The sequence below is a fragment of the Musca autumnalis genome, unplaced genomic scaffold (assembly GCF_047663935.1).
Source record: "Musca autumnalis isolate F117 unplaced genomic scaffold, ASM4766393v1 scaffold_4, whole genome shotgun sequence".
NCBI lineage: Eukaryota > Metazoa > Arthropoda > Insecta > Diptera > Muscidae > Musca > Musca autumnalis.
In genome coordinates this window covers 88,414,891-88,433,212 of record NW_027411977.1, presented here as the reverse complement: position 1 = coordinate 88,433,212, position 18,322 = coordinate 88,414,891, and the positions used below count along the sequence as shown (strand labels likewise).

The 18,322-nt window shown below is 39.3% G+C and overlaps 1 protein-coding gene across 1 annotated transcript; it reads left to right on the top strand.

Annotated features, from left to right (window-relative positions):
• Window positions 1–1,519: 1,519 nt before the first annotated feature.
• LOC141400917 (uncharacterized) lies at window positions 1,520–1,990 on the top strand. Its single transcript, XM_073980617.1, has 2 exons — window positions 1,520–1,531; window positions 1,598–1,990. Exons 1-2 carry the CDS (start codon window positions 1,520–1,522, stop codon window positions 1,988–1,990), a joined length of 405 nt encoding a protein of 134 aa, XP_073836718.1.
• The last annotated feature ends 16,332 nt before the right edge of the window (window positions 1,991–18,322 follow it).

The window sequence follows — 18,322 nt, the reverse complement described above, 5'->3', positions numbered from 1 at the left end:
CAGCTGACTGATACCTTTTTACTTGTTTTATTTTATTTTATATTGCCCTCTGCTGAATTTGACCATGCGAAATTCTGATTTATATGCGAACACACTAGATACTGTGCCACGCGTACCAACATTAAGGTTTGTTTAAACCAGCATCCGGCAAAAAGGGGCACACGTGCCCATGATGAGAATAACAACAGAACAACCACCACTCAGTCTTCGTTCAGAAGTCAATGAAGAAGGTTCTGCTGTCGCTTTTTTCAATGATTTTTAATTTTAGCAATGCATTAACGCACACGCTGTTTGTGGAGAGAGTCGTATGCGTGAGGTCGCAAACAATGCGTTTGCATTAGTGCCTATACCTGGTTTAAACCAATGCCGTTCTTTGGTATTGTTGAAGTTACGAAGTTTTTCGGCAATTCACACACACGACCCGAACACAACAAAAGAGCACACAAAAGAGAACAAATGTTTTGATTTGTTTTTGTTTTGCAGCATGCGTGCATACAACCTTACTAACACACTGTCAAAAGTTGCCAATATTCAGAATTTTGTGTGCTCTCTTCTTGTTCGGCTGTGGTTTAAACATTCACACAGAAAAATAGTTAGAAATATGTTTGGATCCAAACAAAATTCTATGTAGTTGAAAATGTGAATAAAGTTTTAGCATACGTAAGATCAGGTGCCACCTTGGTGCAACGGCTAGCAGAACCACCTTACAGACTTGATGCCGGATTCGATTCCCAGGCCAGGCAACATAAAATTTCACACGGTGGAAAAAGTAGTTCTCATCGAATTCAGCCATGTAAAACTTATTAACAAGTGGTGTCTTAGAACACACCGTTCGGACTCGGCTATAAAAAGTCGATCCCATATCAATAAGCTAAAATAAATCGGGTGTACTCATTGATATGAGAGAAGTGTAACTTGTCACCGGAGATGTTTGTGGGAACATGTGTACATATGTATGTATGTAAGATAGGAAGCTGTATCAAATTTAGATCAATTTTGTTTCGATTGAAATAACAGAAATACAAATCTAGAGAGGAATTTGAGAAAATGTTTTAAAGCATTGATAATTTCAGTATTGATTGTTTAGAATACCATAAAACCATTCATACTACATATTTTCCATTAGAATTTAATACATTGTTTTTAAGTGTGCAGTGTCTATTTAAGAATTGTATTACCAATTTGTTGTACCGTTTTACTGTTGGCATATTGTGAATAACAATTCCGTACACATTGACGTAGGTCTTGAAATTAACTTATTTAATATTCCACACACAATAGCATCATTCACTTACTTTGATTAAAGACGGCAACAATTTTAAAGCAACGAAAAAATAATATGATTGTATTGAAATTAAATATTGACCATAATAAAGAGTCAAGAATATTTTTGAAGGGTACATTGAAAAAAGAATTAACTAAACACTGTGACAATTGTGATATAAATACGAAGCAAAAAGCTGAGGGAGTATCAGTTATCAACTTCTTGAAAGCGTTAACAAACCTTAAACAAAGCAATATGTTCAAATTCGTAAGTTATAAACAACAAATTCTGTCAACAACTAAACCGCTAATGTTACTTCAATTATTTTTTTAGGCTGTTGTCCTTTTCGCTGTCATTGCTTGCGCTGCTGCCAAACCTGGTTTGGTAACTCCTTTGGCTTATACCGCACCAGCTGCTGTTGTTGCTGCTGCCCCAGCTCCATTTGTCACTGCCACCAGCAGTCAATATGTTGCCCGTAACTACAATGGTATTGCCACTGCTCCAGTAGTTGCTCCCGTTGCCGCCTCTGTTGTAGCTAAAACTGTTGCTGCACCAATTGTTGCCAAGACTTTCGCTGCTCCAGTAGCTGCTGCTTACACCACCCCTGTTGCTGCTGCCTACTCTGCTCCCGTTGTAGCCAAATACGCTGCCACCTATGCCGCTCCATTCGCTTACTCCGCTCCTTTCACATATGCTGCTGCCGCTCCTGCTCCAGTTTTCTTGTAAAATGAAACTATCGGCTGAATCTAAGTGATCTGATCAAAAAATAAACTAATAACTTATTGAAACTATGTATTTGTGTTTATCATTATAATGTATTGAGTTAGATAGTTTACTTCATTCAGGAATCTCTCTTACAATTGATATAAGCAGATAGCTCCTGCCGTGGATGTGTCAGTCAGTAAAAACTTATTTATAAGTGCAGTGGGACTGATTTTTATTAGCTGCAGCTGTTAAAAGCCCCTCCTTGTTTATTTTGATATATTTGTGTGAAATATAATTTACTTTTTGACTTTCTAGTCAAACTGTTCCCATGAGCCATTTGGTATGGGCCACTGGAACCCATACTGAAGGCACAGAAATCCACACTATACCACTGTCAAGCAGCTACACAAACTTACCAATGGGAAAAAGTTGCCTCCCAGGCCTCATCCCAGCGTAGCACAGTGTTGCCGCTTCCATACAAAAGTGGACAAAAATAGTGGTTGACCTAGGTTAATGCATTTTTGCACAAGTACATATTAGGGCACAGAAATGAAAAATATCAACTTCGGTCCATATCGGTTCAGGTTTGGATATAGCCCCCATATATACATTTTTCCGATTTTGCTACAACTCGTTCATTTTGATCGAGTAGCCTTCAAATTTAATATGCGTTATTTTCTAAGGCCACTGAAAATAACACATAATAATTTCAGATTTGGATATAGCCCCCATATATATCCTTCCCAGATTTTGCTATAACTCGGTCAATTTTAATCGAATAGCCTACCCTGAGTAGTTTCACCGATTTTCGCAAAAATCGGTTCAGATTTGGATATAGTATATATTGCCTATTTTTATTCATTTACGCGGTCATAGCTTCAACACAATTTAACTTTGTTTGAAAAATGTTTGAGCTTTGTTCAAGAATACTTCAAATGGTCCAGCTATAATCACATTTTACGGTATACTGCAATGGTTCGCGTACTATAATAGTGCAAACCTTGGCTTCAGCAATATTAATTTTTTTTTTTACTTTCACTCATATATTCTTGATCAGGATAAAATTATGAGTCGATATAGCCATGTCCGTCTGAGCTAGAGCGCTATTTCAAGTCAAGTTCGAAGATGTACTATATAGCCCCACGTTTTGGTATAGCCCCCATTTAATGGAGCCTCCCGATTTTCGGTATTTTAGCTAAATTTTTTGACCGAACTATCTATAATTTGACGTTTACTCTACAAAATATATTCAACATAGGTCCAGCTTGTAGTATAGCCCCCATATAACCGTACCTCCCGGTTTTCGGTATTTTGAGGATTTTAGCTACATTTTTCGACGAAAGTACCTGTAATATAACACTTGCGGTTCCTAGTGATCACAACACATCTCCACCAAAAACCGTCAACATAGGTCCATGTTTTCGTATAGCCCCCATATTACGGTATCTCCCAACCTTCAGTATTTGGAGGATTTTAGCTACAATTTTTAACTGAACTACCTGTAATTTAAAATTTGAGGTTCCCAGCCGTCACAAAACATCTCCCCCAGAAACTCTCAACATAGGTCCACGTTTTCATACAGCCCCCATACAACGGTGCCTCCTGATTTCCGGTATTTTTAGGAGTTTTGCTACATTTTTGACCGAACTACCTGTATTTTAACGTTTAGGGTTCCCAGTGGTCGCAAAACTACTTTACCAAAAATTGTCAACAATGGTACAGGTTTTGATATACATATATATAACGGTACATCCCGATTTTCGGTATATTAAGGATTTTAGCTACAATGTTTTACAAACTACCCATAATTTGACGTTTGAGGTTCCCGGTGGTCACAAAACATCTCCACCAAAAATTGTCAACATAGATTTATGTTTTGGTATAGTTCCTATATAACGGTAACTCCCGATTTTCGGCATTTTTAAGATTTTAGCTGCAATTTTAAACCGAACTATCTGTAATTTAACAGTTATGGTTCCTAGTGATCACAAAACATCTCTACCAAAAACTGTGAACATAGGTGCATAGTATCTCCCGATTTTCGATATTTTCAGGATTTTAGCTAGAAATTTTACCGAACTACCTGTATTTTGACGTTTGATCACAAAACATCTGTAATTCTACATTTAAGGTTCCCAGTGTTCTCAAAACATCTCCATCAAAAATATTCATCATAGGTCCACACTTTAATATCACCCCATATAAAGGCGCCGACCGATTGAAGACATTTGTATATGCATTTTTTACCTTATTTAGGTATGAGTGGTCAAAAAACAACAAAATTATTCCGGTTTAGTTCAGAATATTTTATGGTGGATGGTATAAAATGTTCGGCCCGGCCGAACTTAATGCTTTTTTACTTGTTAATATTTAAATAGAATAACCGTTATTTTAGTCATTAATAGGCAAAAGTTGGGTGACGTAGGGGATGGAAGATACCAAGGAACGGTCCTGACCTGTTTTAACATGGCAAAGCCCAGGATTTATCTTGGTCCCTCTTTCATCTCAAGTGGACACTGACCTCCCCGTGGTGTCACCTGGGGAACTGCCTTTAACACCCGTTAAAGGTAGTGAGCTAACATGTGCCGCGCGTTCACCCATAAGAACGTTAAAAACTTGGGTTTGGGCGTCGGGTTAGTAACCCTCCCCTAGAAAAAACAGCCTACTATGAAAAAACGAAAGAAAAGAAAAACAAACCCCTCTAAAGTTGACGAACCCCGCAAACGTTTTAAGGACCATGATCTGCGAATCTGCACCTGGAATGTTCGCACTCTTTATAGAGAAGGTGCAGTCTTCGCATTGGCAGACGTACTTGAAAAGTACAAGGCCGATATTACTGCCATACAGGAAATACGATGGATTGGGAAAGGCGTCACAACAACACCTAAAGGTGACGCACTGTATTATAGCTGCCATGACGTAAAGCATGAGTTTGGTTGCGGATTCGTAGTTAGTCGGAGACTAAAACATCTGGTATCCAGCTTCACCCCAGTGAATGAAAGACTTGCTGCAATTCGAATAAAAGCTAAATTCTTCAACATCAGCTTTATTTGCGCTCATGCTCCCACTGAAGAAAAGGACGAACAGACCAAAGATATATTTTACGAGCGCTTAGAAGAAACATATGACCGTTGCCCTGCCCATGACATTAAAATCATTCTAGGCGATTTTAATGCCAAAATTGGAAAGGAGAATATCTTTGGCCCAACAGTCGGGAAATTCAGTCTCCACAGTGAAACATCTGACAATGGTATGAGGCTGATAGACTTTGCAGCTGCAAAAAACATGGTAGTTAGCAGTACCAGATTTAATCATCTCGATATTCATAAGGGCACCTGGCTGTCCCCAGATCAAAGAACAAGTAATCAAATTGATCATGTTGTGATAGATGGAAGACATTCATCCAGCGTGTTGGATGTACGATCGTTCCGAGGCGCAAACATTGATTCGGACCACTATCTTGTTGCAGCAAAGGTACGTACCCGTCTAAACGTTGCAAATAAGGCACGAACAGACACAACGCGGAAGTTGGACATCGATAGGCTGCAAACACAACAGATAGCCACAGCATATTCCACTCAACTAGCCCAATTGCTTAACGCGAGCACTCCTTGTCCCGATAACATAACAACACAATGGCAAAATATTGCCCACTCCATGCAAACAGCCGCAAAATCCATACTTGGATTCCAGAGACCTCCACAAAGGAATTCATGGTATGACCAGGAGTGTCGTGCTGCTACCGAAGATAAAAATGCGGCATATAGAGCTACTTTACAATCAGTAGCAACGCGTAGCGCACGAGAGAGATATCGGGAGAAAAGGAGAGAAGAGAAACGTCTTTTCCGCAAGAAAAAGAGAGAAATGGAAAAGCGGGAGTGTGAAAAAATCGAGATGTACAGGAGCCAGAATGAAGTCCGAAAATTCTACCAAAGAGTGAAACATCAAACAGATGGCTTTGGTACAGGCACATCCTCCTGTAGAGACCAGCAAGGTAATCTGGTAACAGATACAGATAGCGTGCTCAGGATATGGAAGGAACATTTCTCCAATCTGCTGGTATCCAATAGTGGCGAAGACGATGATACCGCAGATCCAATCCCAGAAGATGGTATAGAATGTATACCACCCGGCCAAGATGAAGTAAAAACAGCAATCAACCGGCTGAAGAATAATAAAGCAGCAGGTGCCGATGGCTTACCAGCCGAGCTGTTTAAAACCGGAGGCGACGCGCTGATAAGGTGTATGCATCAGCTAGTCAGCACCATCTGGCAGGAAGAACGCGTACCCGACGATTGGAACCTGAGCATCCTATGTCCCGTCCACAAAAAAGGAGATAAGACTGTATGCTCCAACTATAGGGGCATAAGTCTACTCCCTATTGCCTATAAGATAGTGTCAGGGATACTGTGCGAACGAATAAAGCCTATGGTCAACGGGATAATTGGACCATACCAATGTGGCTTTAGACCTGGCAAGTCCACCATTGACCAGATATTTACCCTGCGGCAAATCCTAGAGAAGACCCAAGAGATGCAGATCGACACATTTCACCTTTTTGTCGATTAAAAAGCAGCATTCGACAGTCCCCTCCGATCAAAGGTATTCCATGCAATGTCTGAATTTGGTATTCCCGCAAAGCTCATCCGGCTTTGTAAGATGACTCTAACTGATACTAGGTCCTCAGTTAAAATTGGAAAGAACCTCTCCGAAGAATTTTGTACCAAAAGAGGTTTCAGACAAGGAGACAGCCTTTCGTGTGACCTATTCAACATTTTGCTGGAAAAGGAAATACGAGATGCAAATGTCAAAAGAAATGGCACAATTTACACCAATAGCCACATGTTACTTGCCTATGCTGATGACATAGACATCATGGGACGATCAGTAAAGGAAGTAACTGATACCTTTAGGAAGGTCGAAGCAGAATCTGCGAAAGTGGGTCTGGCGGTAAACGGCGAAAAGACCAAATTGATGGTGTCGACGCGCAAAGCGTCCATAGAGCTCGGACCAACCGTAGAAGTTGGTACCTATAATTTTGAGGTAGTTAAAGACTTCGTCTACCTCGGCACTGCCATAAACACAACAAACAACATCAGTTGGGAAATAAGAAGAAGAATTGTATTGGCCAACAGATGCTACTATGGATTAAGTAAGCAATTTAAAAACAAAGCCACATCTCGTCAAACAAAAATAACACTATACAAAACGCTGATACTACCCGTGCTAATGTATGGCTCCGAAGCATGGGTACTTGCACGCAGAATCGGCAGGCCTAAGCTTCGATGGAGCACACAAGTGGATGAAGAAATGGAAAGGCGCGGTATTCCAAAAAGTCAAGCGAAAAACAGAGAGGAATGGAGATCTTTTCTTAGTTCGGTCTATGGAACAAATGTTCTGTAATGGGCCAACTAAGTAAGTAAGTAGGCAAAAGTTCATTCATTCTTGCTACAGGAAATTATTTAAAATATGTCAAAAAGTCATAACCCTAATACACACACGTAAAACTCAATATCCTCAAAAATTACCAAGGCCTAGGTGTGATGCAAACCAAATCTCATGAGAAATGGCCGTACAATGCCTTGTTTTGCACCTTAACTACGCACAATGTTGCCGCAGTGGACAAAAATCGAAAAATGTGATGTTAACTTTTATATATCGTTACGTTTCTTTCTTACAGTAAACACATCAGATACGACGAATCTGAAAAAATTGTGTCTATATTGTAGCATATAACTAATAGAAGAAAATAATGGTGGGTGTTGTTCGGGAGTACGACCGCAGGCAGTGCACGCTCTTAATCCAGCCTTTTGCTCGTCGGAGGGGGGATTCGATCTGCCTCAGCATCCCAGTACCACATTACTACATACATTATACATTTGTTAGCGTGCAGGAGTCAATAATAGAAGAGTAGAGAGAAATTAGAACTCGAAAGGAAATCATAGGAAACGGAAAAGAAAGTAGCTATCCATTATCTGTTAATTTTTTAACATAGCAGAAAAGGAAACGGAAACCATACCAACACAACCATAGAACAGTTTGGAGAGAATGGAAAAACAGGAAAGGGTGAAGAAAACCTACCAAAATGTTGCAAAGCAACTTGATGTTCTGTTGCTTTAGATGCCCACCCAACCTAGTTGCAACATGCACAGACCAAAGGGCGAATTGTGTTGCAACCCCAAAAGTATTCAGTGACAAGCCTTGATTACATCAGTGAGAGACAAAACAGATATAACGCTAACGCTTATTCAGAATTCATGATGTTACATTTATTTAATTCAAACTCGGATTCGCCCGAGAAAATCATAATTATATTCGTTACGAAATAAACTAGAGGCTAATTCTATTACAATCATTGAATCTTTTGCTCGAGGTATTCAGTTCCAACCAACAGGTAACAGAAGGAAGGAATGCAAATAAGACTTATGAGAGCAAAAGAAATAAAGGCTACGAACAATTTGGCAATCCCAAAACTTATATGAAAAAAATATAACTAAACTTAGAATAATAACTATTATATCTAAAATAAAGAGAATGAGAAAGTATCATGCAAAATGAAATGGAAATAACCATGTTTCAAATAGAATGACAATATTTCGAGCATTATTCCCATCATATGTAAATACACTGAACAATCTGCAGATACAGATACGACCGCAGAGTTCGTATTTGTTCAAATAAGTAAGTTTTCCAGTACTCAACAAAAAAAAACGCAAAGACTTTACACCAAATCACATGAGCGTATTAAAATTCATGCAAATTCATCACATCAAGATAAAGAGAATAACAAAATCATATGGCTAGGTGACCATGTATATTTACACTGGCAAAAAAAATCTTCCTGGGTGCAATTAATCGTATTGAAAATATCCAAATAGCATTAATTCTTTAATACTGAAACGCATCAATCATATGGTCACCTCGTTGTATGTTTTTGTAATTCTCTTTATCACAATATTCTTATCAAATAAAATCAGAAAGTTCATTGACTTACGGTTTCTGTTGTTGTACTCCTCATTGAAAGATCTTTCGCAGAGATTATGTAAATTACAGCAACACTGCATAGAGAGATTAAATGTAAATATGATGAGAATGCACAATTACATTGAAATTAGGTGAGCGAACGAGCCAAGCTAATTTGCCGCAACTAAGGTACATGCTGGGTTGTTACAAGTTTGGTATGATGATTTACTAAAGTCAAACCTGTTGGGTCTAGCCACCAAAAATGTTAAAAGTGGAGACTCCAGCATGTCGGACATTAACAGCAGTAATTGAACACAACGTACATACACACGTTAGATTTACATGAAATAATGAAGATCACCATGTAACAAGTTTGTAACAATAAATATGTAAACCGTGTGTATAGCAAGCAATGTTCAATCACTGTCTGCAACGGAATATTTAAAATATTTTGTTGTTGTTCACTTCTATTACACTTTGAACAAATTTCAATATGCAAATTTTTTGAATGATTGGGAATGATAAAAAGAATAATACTCGAATAACAAAATTTTCTTAGCAATGTAATATTAATTTCAATATTTTGTTTTTTTTTTCCCTTTCTGTAATGCCGAATGCTTAAATTCAAAATCTAATGTGAGTTAGGTTATGAGGTTGATTTCTAACACTTATTTTGCATTAAAGTCACAAAAGAGACCCAATTATCACGGCAATTAATTCACTCATCACTTGCTTACTCACTTATTTGTACTTAATATATAAATTATGACAAATTACGAAGTTATATCCACACTATATTCCAATTTCAAAAGGTGATTCAGCACTTCTCCTTCTGGTTATGTAGGGAAGAATCCACCGGAAAGCGAATATAGCCATCAATTGCGTTCAAAACATCGGTAAAAGCAACTTTCATAGAGTTGATATGTATTTCTCAGTTAATTCCGAAATCTCCGATCACTGGACGGCCAGAATTTTCTAGTTTAAAATCGTTTGTGTACCCTCGTGGCACTGCGTTTATTCTCGATAGCTAAACAGACTGGTCTTCTGGTTACATTGAGAAATGAGAAAGAAGTGATGACTGTAATCAAAACAGACTGTAAAAACTAGCCAACTCAACCGTTTTGTGTGTGTCATCAGTTGCTGCAAATGCGACACGGGAGCCTAGCAAACAAACAACAACATATTAACAAATGAAAGCCAGTAAAGAAATATACGAATATAAGGTTATAACATTCCGAATAATTACCTCTTGCACAAAAATCAATTGGCAATGAAATAAACGAAACAATCCAAAAGTAGGCAATCTATCTCGTTGTATAAAACAAAAACGTATGGCGATTGATCCAATGAAACCAAATATATTTTCTGTGGATTATATGATCATATAAAGAAGCCATTTTTAGATAAAAAATCCTGTAACACATCAATGCTTCAAAGTCACTTACAATTTTTTTCCTTCTTTGTAGCGAAGTAGGTTTTAGCCGAAGAAGTGTACTCATGTACTAATTATTAAACTAATGTGTCACTTGGAAAAAACTCAACAAGCTTTTACTTAATAATTTGACTTTGATTCACAAACTTTTTAAGCAGAGGAATGTTGACTGTAGGACTATTCAACAACCAAATGAACGAATCTAGGAATTCATTGCTAAAAGTAGCTTTAAAACCAGGAAACAGCCATGACAAAGGTGCCCAAAATGGCTAACAAGAATAGCAGAAAGACGTCAACTGGTTGATAGATATATTTCGAGATTTTTTCCCGTGCTCAAATCCCCAACAGAGGTCGCAGTAAAAAGTCGTTACAAATTCACAATTTGAATATCAAAACAATATGAAAGTAAATTGGTGGATGTAAGTGCAAGCGCCTCTACACACCCCCCGACCAAAATCAGACTTTGGGGGGGATAAATTACTTGCCACCAAAGCTGATCCCGCTTGCACAAACCCTATTGACGAATATCTTTCGCGTGATAAACACCAAGTAGATGACCTTGCAAATCTTCGAGCTCGTAATTGCAATTCCCTATCTTTCTCCGAACCCGAGCTTTAAGAAAGGTAGGAGCTAACTTGGCGTTAAAGCCGTGAGCAAAGTTGCTCTGCTGAAAATTTCTGCGAAAAACCTCCTGACCCACACTGTAACTGACTTCTCTTGACCTGAGGTTATACGCCTTCTCATTTCTATCAAATTGCTTTTGCATCAACTCCTTCGCCCTGTTACCCATTATCGCCAGGGAATCATCCCTATCAAATTGCACGGTCCTGTCTTCCAATAACTCCAACCGCCGCAATAATTGATACGTTTTAGCGTTCGTAATCATATGCTGACCGAATGTGAGGTAATAAGGGGATGTCCCTATGGCAGAATGCACAGTGGATCTAAGTGCACAACTTATACCACTTAATAATTGATCCCAGTTTCTCTGATCCGGTGATATGTAAGACTTAATGGCTGCAATGATGGACCTATTCACGCGTTCCGAGGCATTAGCTTGCGGAGCGTGAACAGCTGTGAAAAGGTGCCCAACACCATAACGGCTAAGGAACTGCCCAAACTGCTTGGACTTAAATTGCGAGCCATTATCAGACACAACTGTTTCTGGCACTCCGTAAGTGTGAAACAATTCTTTTTCTAGATAGTCGACAATAACTTCGGTAGAGAATTTCCTTACGGCTTTCAAAAACTGAAACTTTGTGAAGTGATCTAATACAACGAATATGCCAATATTGCCTGCCTTTGACCGCGGATACGGCCCCAAAAAGTCAACATAGATTTTCTGAAAAAACCTCTGTGTCTCAGAAGTTTTTCCCAGCGGTGGTCTAAGTGTTTGATTTGGGTGCTTACTACACTTACAGATATCGCAACCGTTAACATAATTCCTCACGTCGACTACCATATTCGGCCAGAAATAATATTTTCTCAATTTGAAGAGAGTCTTGTTAATACCTCCGTGAGCGGATAAAGGGTCGTCGTGAGCCCTTCTTAACACCTCCGGAACCAACGCTTCCGGTACCCACAACTTCCAACACAAATCATCCTGCACTTGATCACCCGAGGCATGCTCGGTTCGGCGGTAGATATACCCGTCAATGACCTTCAAATCCGGCATAACATCTAATGACTTCTCCACCCTGCTAAGCAAACTTTTGTAACTCTCTGATCGGAAATGAGTTGAACCTAAATCCACAAACATACCAATGTCAGGATTAATATCCGATGGATTTCTTACTTCACTTATCGACACACTAGCTATTTCCAATGCAGATAAATCCTCAGAATTGGTCCTAGAAAGTGCATCAGGAACTACGTTCTGGCTACCTCGTCTATGTTGAATGGAAAACTTATATCCCTGAAGTTTCAAGGCCCATCGCGCTAACCGCGTGCTGAGGTCTGTTTGGGACATGAGCCACTTTAGTGATGCATGATCAGTGATCACTGTGAACTCATGCCCTTCCACATACGCTCTGAATTTTTTTTATGCTAAGCATTGCTGCTAAGCATTCTTGTTCGGTCACCGAATAGTTACGTTGGGCTTGGTTGAGTTTCTTTGACATAAAGGCAATAGGAAACTCTTCACCCTCCGCATCTTTCTGAACCAATACACCTCCTATACCAGTTCTACTAGCGTCACAGTGTATGAAAAACGGCTGTGAAAAATCTGGGCTATGTAGAACTGGAGCGGAGCTTAGATGAGCCTTCAAAGCATCAAAAGATTTCTGCGCATCTTCATTCCAAACAAACTTGCGCTTAACTTTGGTCAGATCTGTAAGAGGTGTAGCAACAGACGCGTAGTCCCTAATAAACTTCCTATACCAACCTGTCATGCCAAGGAAGCGGCGTACCTGTTTGACCGATTGCGGCACCGGAAAGTCCGTTATGGCGGACACCTTGTCTGGATCCGTCCGGATAACCCCACCTCCAACTAAGTGCCCAAGGTACCTTACTTCGGAAACACAAAACTTACTCTTCTCAACATTGATGGTTAACCCCGATTCCCTTATCTTCCCCGCCACAAGCCTTAGAACCTCCAAATGCCTTTCGAACGAGTCCGAAACGATCAACAAATCGTCAAGATACACAAACACTTCCGTCCTGAGAGGCGGCGGGATGACCTTGTCCATTAAACGAGACATAGTCTGGGGCGCGTTGCAAAGCCCAAAGGGCATCACCGTATAATGGTACAATGGCCTCCCAGGAACAGTAAATGCAGTTTTCTCTCGCGATTGTCGATCTAACGGAATTTGCCAAAAGGCATCCTTCAGATCTAAGGCTGTAATATACTCGGCTCTGGGTAGTCTACTTAGGATTCCATCAATGTGAGGAAGAGGGTATGCGTCACCAACTGTAACGGAATTCAGTTTCCGACTGTCTAAGCAGAGTCTGTTTTTCCCTGGTTTCCTGTGGAGAACCACTGGAGAGGACCAGGCACTTCCAGACTCCTCAATTACCCCTAGCTCCAACATGCGATCGAGTTCGGCATATATTAACTTTTCGATTGCCGGAGAAACAGGAAAGTGCCTCTGTTTAATCGGCTTAGCTGTGCCCGTATCGATCACATGCTGTAGAATATGAGTCCTTCCAAGACCTTGCTTCGCAAAAGACGGAAATAAGTTAATAACAGTTTCTAGTTGACGCTTTTGAATAGGTGTAATTTGGACCTGAGGGGATATTTCTGAAATCATTGACAGGTTATCAGATACGTAATCCTTAGTAGCAAGTCCTGGGGGCAAAAGTTCAAACAAATTCCAAAAATCTATGCCAAGAAACAATTCCCTATCAAGGCTTGGAATAATAAATACGACAATGTCTTTCTCAGCACCTTTGAAAGCAATTTTGGTTTCAACAAAGCCAACAACATCCTGATTCTTTCCGTCAGCTGTTTTGACAGAAGACCTCATGGCCTTATAAGGCTTTCCCGACTCTAGGTAATTGTGTGCTGTCCTGGAACCAATGCAGCTTAAAGAGGCACCCGTGTCCATAAGTCCCAACATTCTTTCCCCAAAGAGGACAACTTCGGCATAGGGTCTAACGTCAGAAGGATCCGCAAGAACAGAACAAACTAATCTACTTTTGAAGCTCCTTATCCTCTTCCAAAAATCCCTAATTCTGATAGATGATCTTGACAGTTTCCGTTTTGGTTCTTTATTGAATATTCTATTCCTGGCCTCATGGTACTCCTTGAGTCGTATATGTAATGGTCTGAATTCATGAAACTTATTAATAGTGGGCTTTCTAGTTTCCGTTTGTGTATTGCATTCGGAATATTTGTTATCACAATCTGGTAAAGTTAAACGACAATCTACCTTCTCCTTTCTTAAAATTTTTATTCCGTTTCCGGCTTTCTCTGGTTTTGTGCACTCGTTGGCACATACGTCTTCCAGTTTTTTGAACTACACTTTTTGCAATTTGGCTTGTAGATACCCTCTGCACCGCATCCGTAACAAAACACGGTTCTATTTGCCAAGCACTCCTGGTAGCGGTGACCAGACTGGTGGCAATTCCAGCAAATGAAGCTAACTGCTGACACCTGGTCACTCGAACCAATTACCGACTCATCGTCGTCATCGGCTACAACCACATCCACCTCAGAAACCCGCTTAGAACTCACGGTGGGCTTCGAAAAACCTAGGCCATGCCTACGCCTGACTTCCTGCATGAAAAACTCCCTTTTTCTACATATATCCCTCAATTCCTGTAGGGACGTAATCCTTAAGTTCAGTATTTCATGCTGGATTTCTGGCAGCAAGTTACGCCTCAGAATCTCCACCAGCATGCCGTTCGAAAGTGGCTCTTTCAGCCTATCCGTAGGATCAACCACCGACTCGTAGAAGCTATCGAAGCTCTCACCCTGTTTTTGCTTCCGATCCCTAATTATTTCAACAATATCTACATCTGATCTTGAATCACCGTATTGCTGCCTAAGAGCCCTGCATAAATCATTCCATGTAACAGATGGAACTGATCGGTGGTAACGCCAGAACCAGTCGGCTGCCTTTCCCTCGAATAGGGAACTGGCGTTACGGCACAGCAAATCAAAATCGCTCTGCAAAGTCTGCGAAGTTAAAGCCTCAATTCGGTATATGAAATTCTCAACAGAAATGCTATGCAAACCGCCTGTAAACTTAATTCTCCAATTGGAGATAATATGCAAGACCTTATCAGGCCTAGAAGACAGGTCAGATGAGGTAGAACTGTTAGAATTGGAATGTGTAGGATGACTATGGTTTAGCGGAGCCTGATTGTGATTTTGCGAATTCCTTAGGGGAACCCCAAACAAATCCCTGAAAGTTCTTTCCTCAACATCTGGTAAAGTCTGCATCCGACTCGGAGAAGGGCGTTGAGGCATCTGTTGCGTCACTAAAGGAGAAGTTGACTGACTATTCATACTTATCCTTGGCATCCTTGAATCAATATTGGTCTGAACCAATCGATTAATTTGGTCACTTAAGCTTGACAAAAGCTGTTCTTGCTGAGCTGACACTGCTGAAGATATCATATCCTGCAACTCCCGAGGTCGGATGCTAACAGGATTATCCGCACCATTGCTACCACCAGAAGTAGCAACAGTAGCTGAAACCGGCTGACTTCCCGAGGTCGGAGCGCTAGATGCTTGATTGGAAGCCATTTTAGACTGAGATCTGGTAGCCACACCAGACGTTGACGAGGATGAGGAATCAACAAGAAGTCTACATTCACAGGTAGGACAAAAGGGTCTAATTTTTTCTGACTTCGCCAGACAAGATTTGTGGAAACTATGGCCACAATTTGTTAAAATGTATTGAGCCTTAGATGATATTAACAAACAACATGCTCCACACTTTAGCTGAACATCATCTGAAACCTCTGGATCATCACTTGTCCGCATATGAGCCATCACTAACCAGGAATAACGACTAAAAACAATGATTCACCAAAGTAACTTTACGCCAGCTATAGAAGTACCTCTAATTGCCGACTATAACTTTGACATAAGGACTGTACTCCTTAGGGAAATAATTGAAATCACAACCGAGTAAATAACAGTGAAAACAACACTTTGGAACTAAAGAACAAAATTCATAAAACCATCCAAACAATATCCGAAAAATCCTCTAAGAAGTTTAGGATCATACATGTGCATTTAAAAAAACAGTAGAAACGGGGGTCATAAGCTGATAATGAAACAAGATTTCCCTCTAAAACACAAGTACCTCGTGACATTCAAATCAACAATCACAAATCCTATTGAATTTGTCAAACAAAAATCAAAGTTTTAATGAAAATGTTCTTGATAAAGAAAATGACTATAACGTTTTCAATCGTATATCTGAACGATTCTATACTACTAGAAAATGGTAAATTCCGGTATGCCAAAATTTCAAACTGTAGAATAATCTGCTTTGACTCTCAATCAATAGACAAGGCTTGTCAAAGAAACAACATATGATAGAAAGAATTAAAGGAAAGCAGAGAAAAAAGATTTTCAAACTTTGGTACAGTAACAACTGTTCTCTGTAAATCCAAAAGAATGATAAGGATTCCCGATTTATCAAACGTCAATGCTATAGGCCAGAACTAGCTTACAACAAATCCAGAACCTGTAATCCTGTAAAACATCGAAGAGTGACAAACCCGAAATAAGTTAGAAGACAGAAACTCCGGAACTAATGGTCATACCAGGATTATGTACTGACCTTGATTGATTCCTATCAGTTTACCGAAGCCTCAATAATAAAAAAATTAATAGAAAATGAAAAGAATTGGAACCGAACAGTATTAGCTTAATGCCAGATGTTATAAAAAATCAATTTCATGTTCAGGTCCCACGTATGGGCGCCATTTATAATTATGTAGCATATAACTAATAGAAGAAAATAATGGTGGGTGTTGTTCGGGAGTACGGCCGCAGGCAGTGCACGCTCTTAATCCAGCCTTTTGCTCGTCGGAGGGGGGATTCGATCTGCCTCAGCATCCCAGTACCACATTACTACATACATTATACATTTGTTAGCGTGCAGGAGTCAATAATAGAAGAGTAGAGAGAAATTAGAACTCGAAAGGAAATCATAGGAAACGGAAAAGAAAGTAGCTATCCATTATCTGTTAATTTTTTAACATAGCAGAAAAGGAAACGGAAACCATACCAACACAACCATAGAACAGTTTGGAGAGAATGGAAAAACAGGAAAGGGTGAAGAAAACCTACCAAAATGTTGCAAAGCAACTTGATGTTCTGTTGCTTTAGATGCCCACCCAACCTAGTTGCAACATGCACAGACCAAAGGGCGAATTGTGTTGCAACCCCAAAAGTATTCAGTGACAAGCCTTGATTACATCAGTGAGAGACAAAACAGATATAACGCTAACGCTTATTCAGAATTCATGATGTTACATTTATTTAATTCAAACTCGGATTCGCCCGAGAAAATCATAATTATATTCGTTACGAAATAAACTAGAGGCTAATTCTATTACAATCATTGAATCTTTTGCTCGAGGTATTCAGTTCCAACCAACAGGTAACAGAAGGAAGGAATGCAAATAAGACTTATGAGAGCAAAAGAAATAAAGGCTACGAACAATTTGGCAATCCCAAAACTTATATGAAAAAAATATAACTAAACTTAGAATAATAACTATTATATCTAAAATAAAGAGAATGAGAAAGTATCATGCAAAATGAAATGGAAATAACCATGTTTCAAATAGAATGACAATATTTCGAGCATTATTCCCATCATATGTAAATACACTGAACAATCTGCAGATACAGATACGACCGCAGAGTTCGTATTTGTTCAAATAAGTAAGTTTTCCAGTACTCAACAAAAAAAAAACGCAAAGACTTTACACCAAATCACATGAGCGTATTAAAATTCATGCAAATTCATCACATCAAGATAAAGAGAATAACAAAATCATATGGCTAGGTGACCATGTATATTTACACTGGCAAAAAAAATCTTCCTGGGTGCAATTAATCGTATTGAAAATATCCAAATAGCATTAATTCTTCAATACTGAAACGCATCAATCATATGGTCACCTCGTTGTATGTTTTTGTAATTCTCTTTATCACAATATTCTTATCAAATAAAATCAGAAAGTTCATTGACTTACGGTTTCTGTTGTTGTACTCCTCATTGAAAGATCTTTCGCAGAGATTATGTAAATTACAGCAACACTGCATAGAGAGATTAAATGTAAATATGATGAGAATGCACAATTACATTGAAATTAGGTGAGCGAACGAGCCAAGCTAATTTGCCGCAACTAAGGTACATGCTGGGTTGTTACAAGTTTGGTATGATGATTTACTAATGTCAAACCTGTTGGGTCTAGCCACCAAAAATGTTAAAAGTGGAGACTCCAGCATGTCGGACATTAACAGCAGTAATTGAACACAACGTACA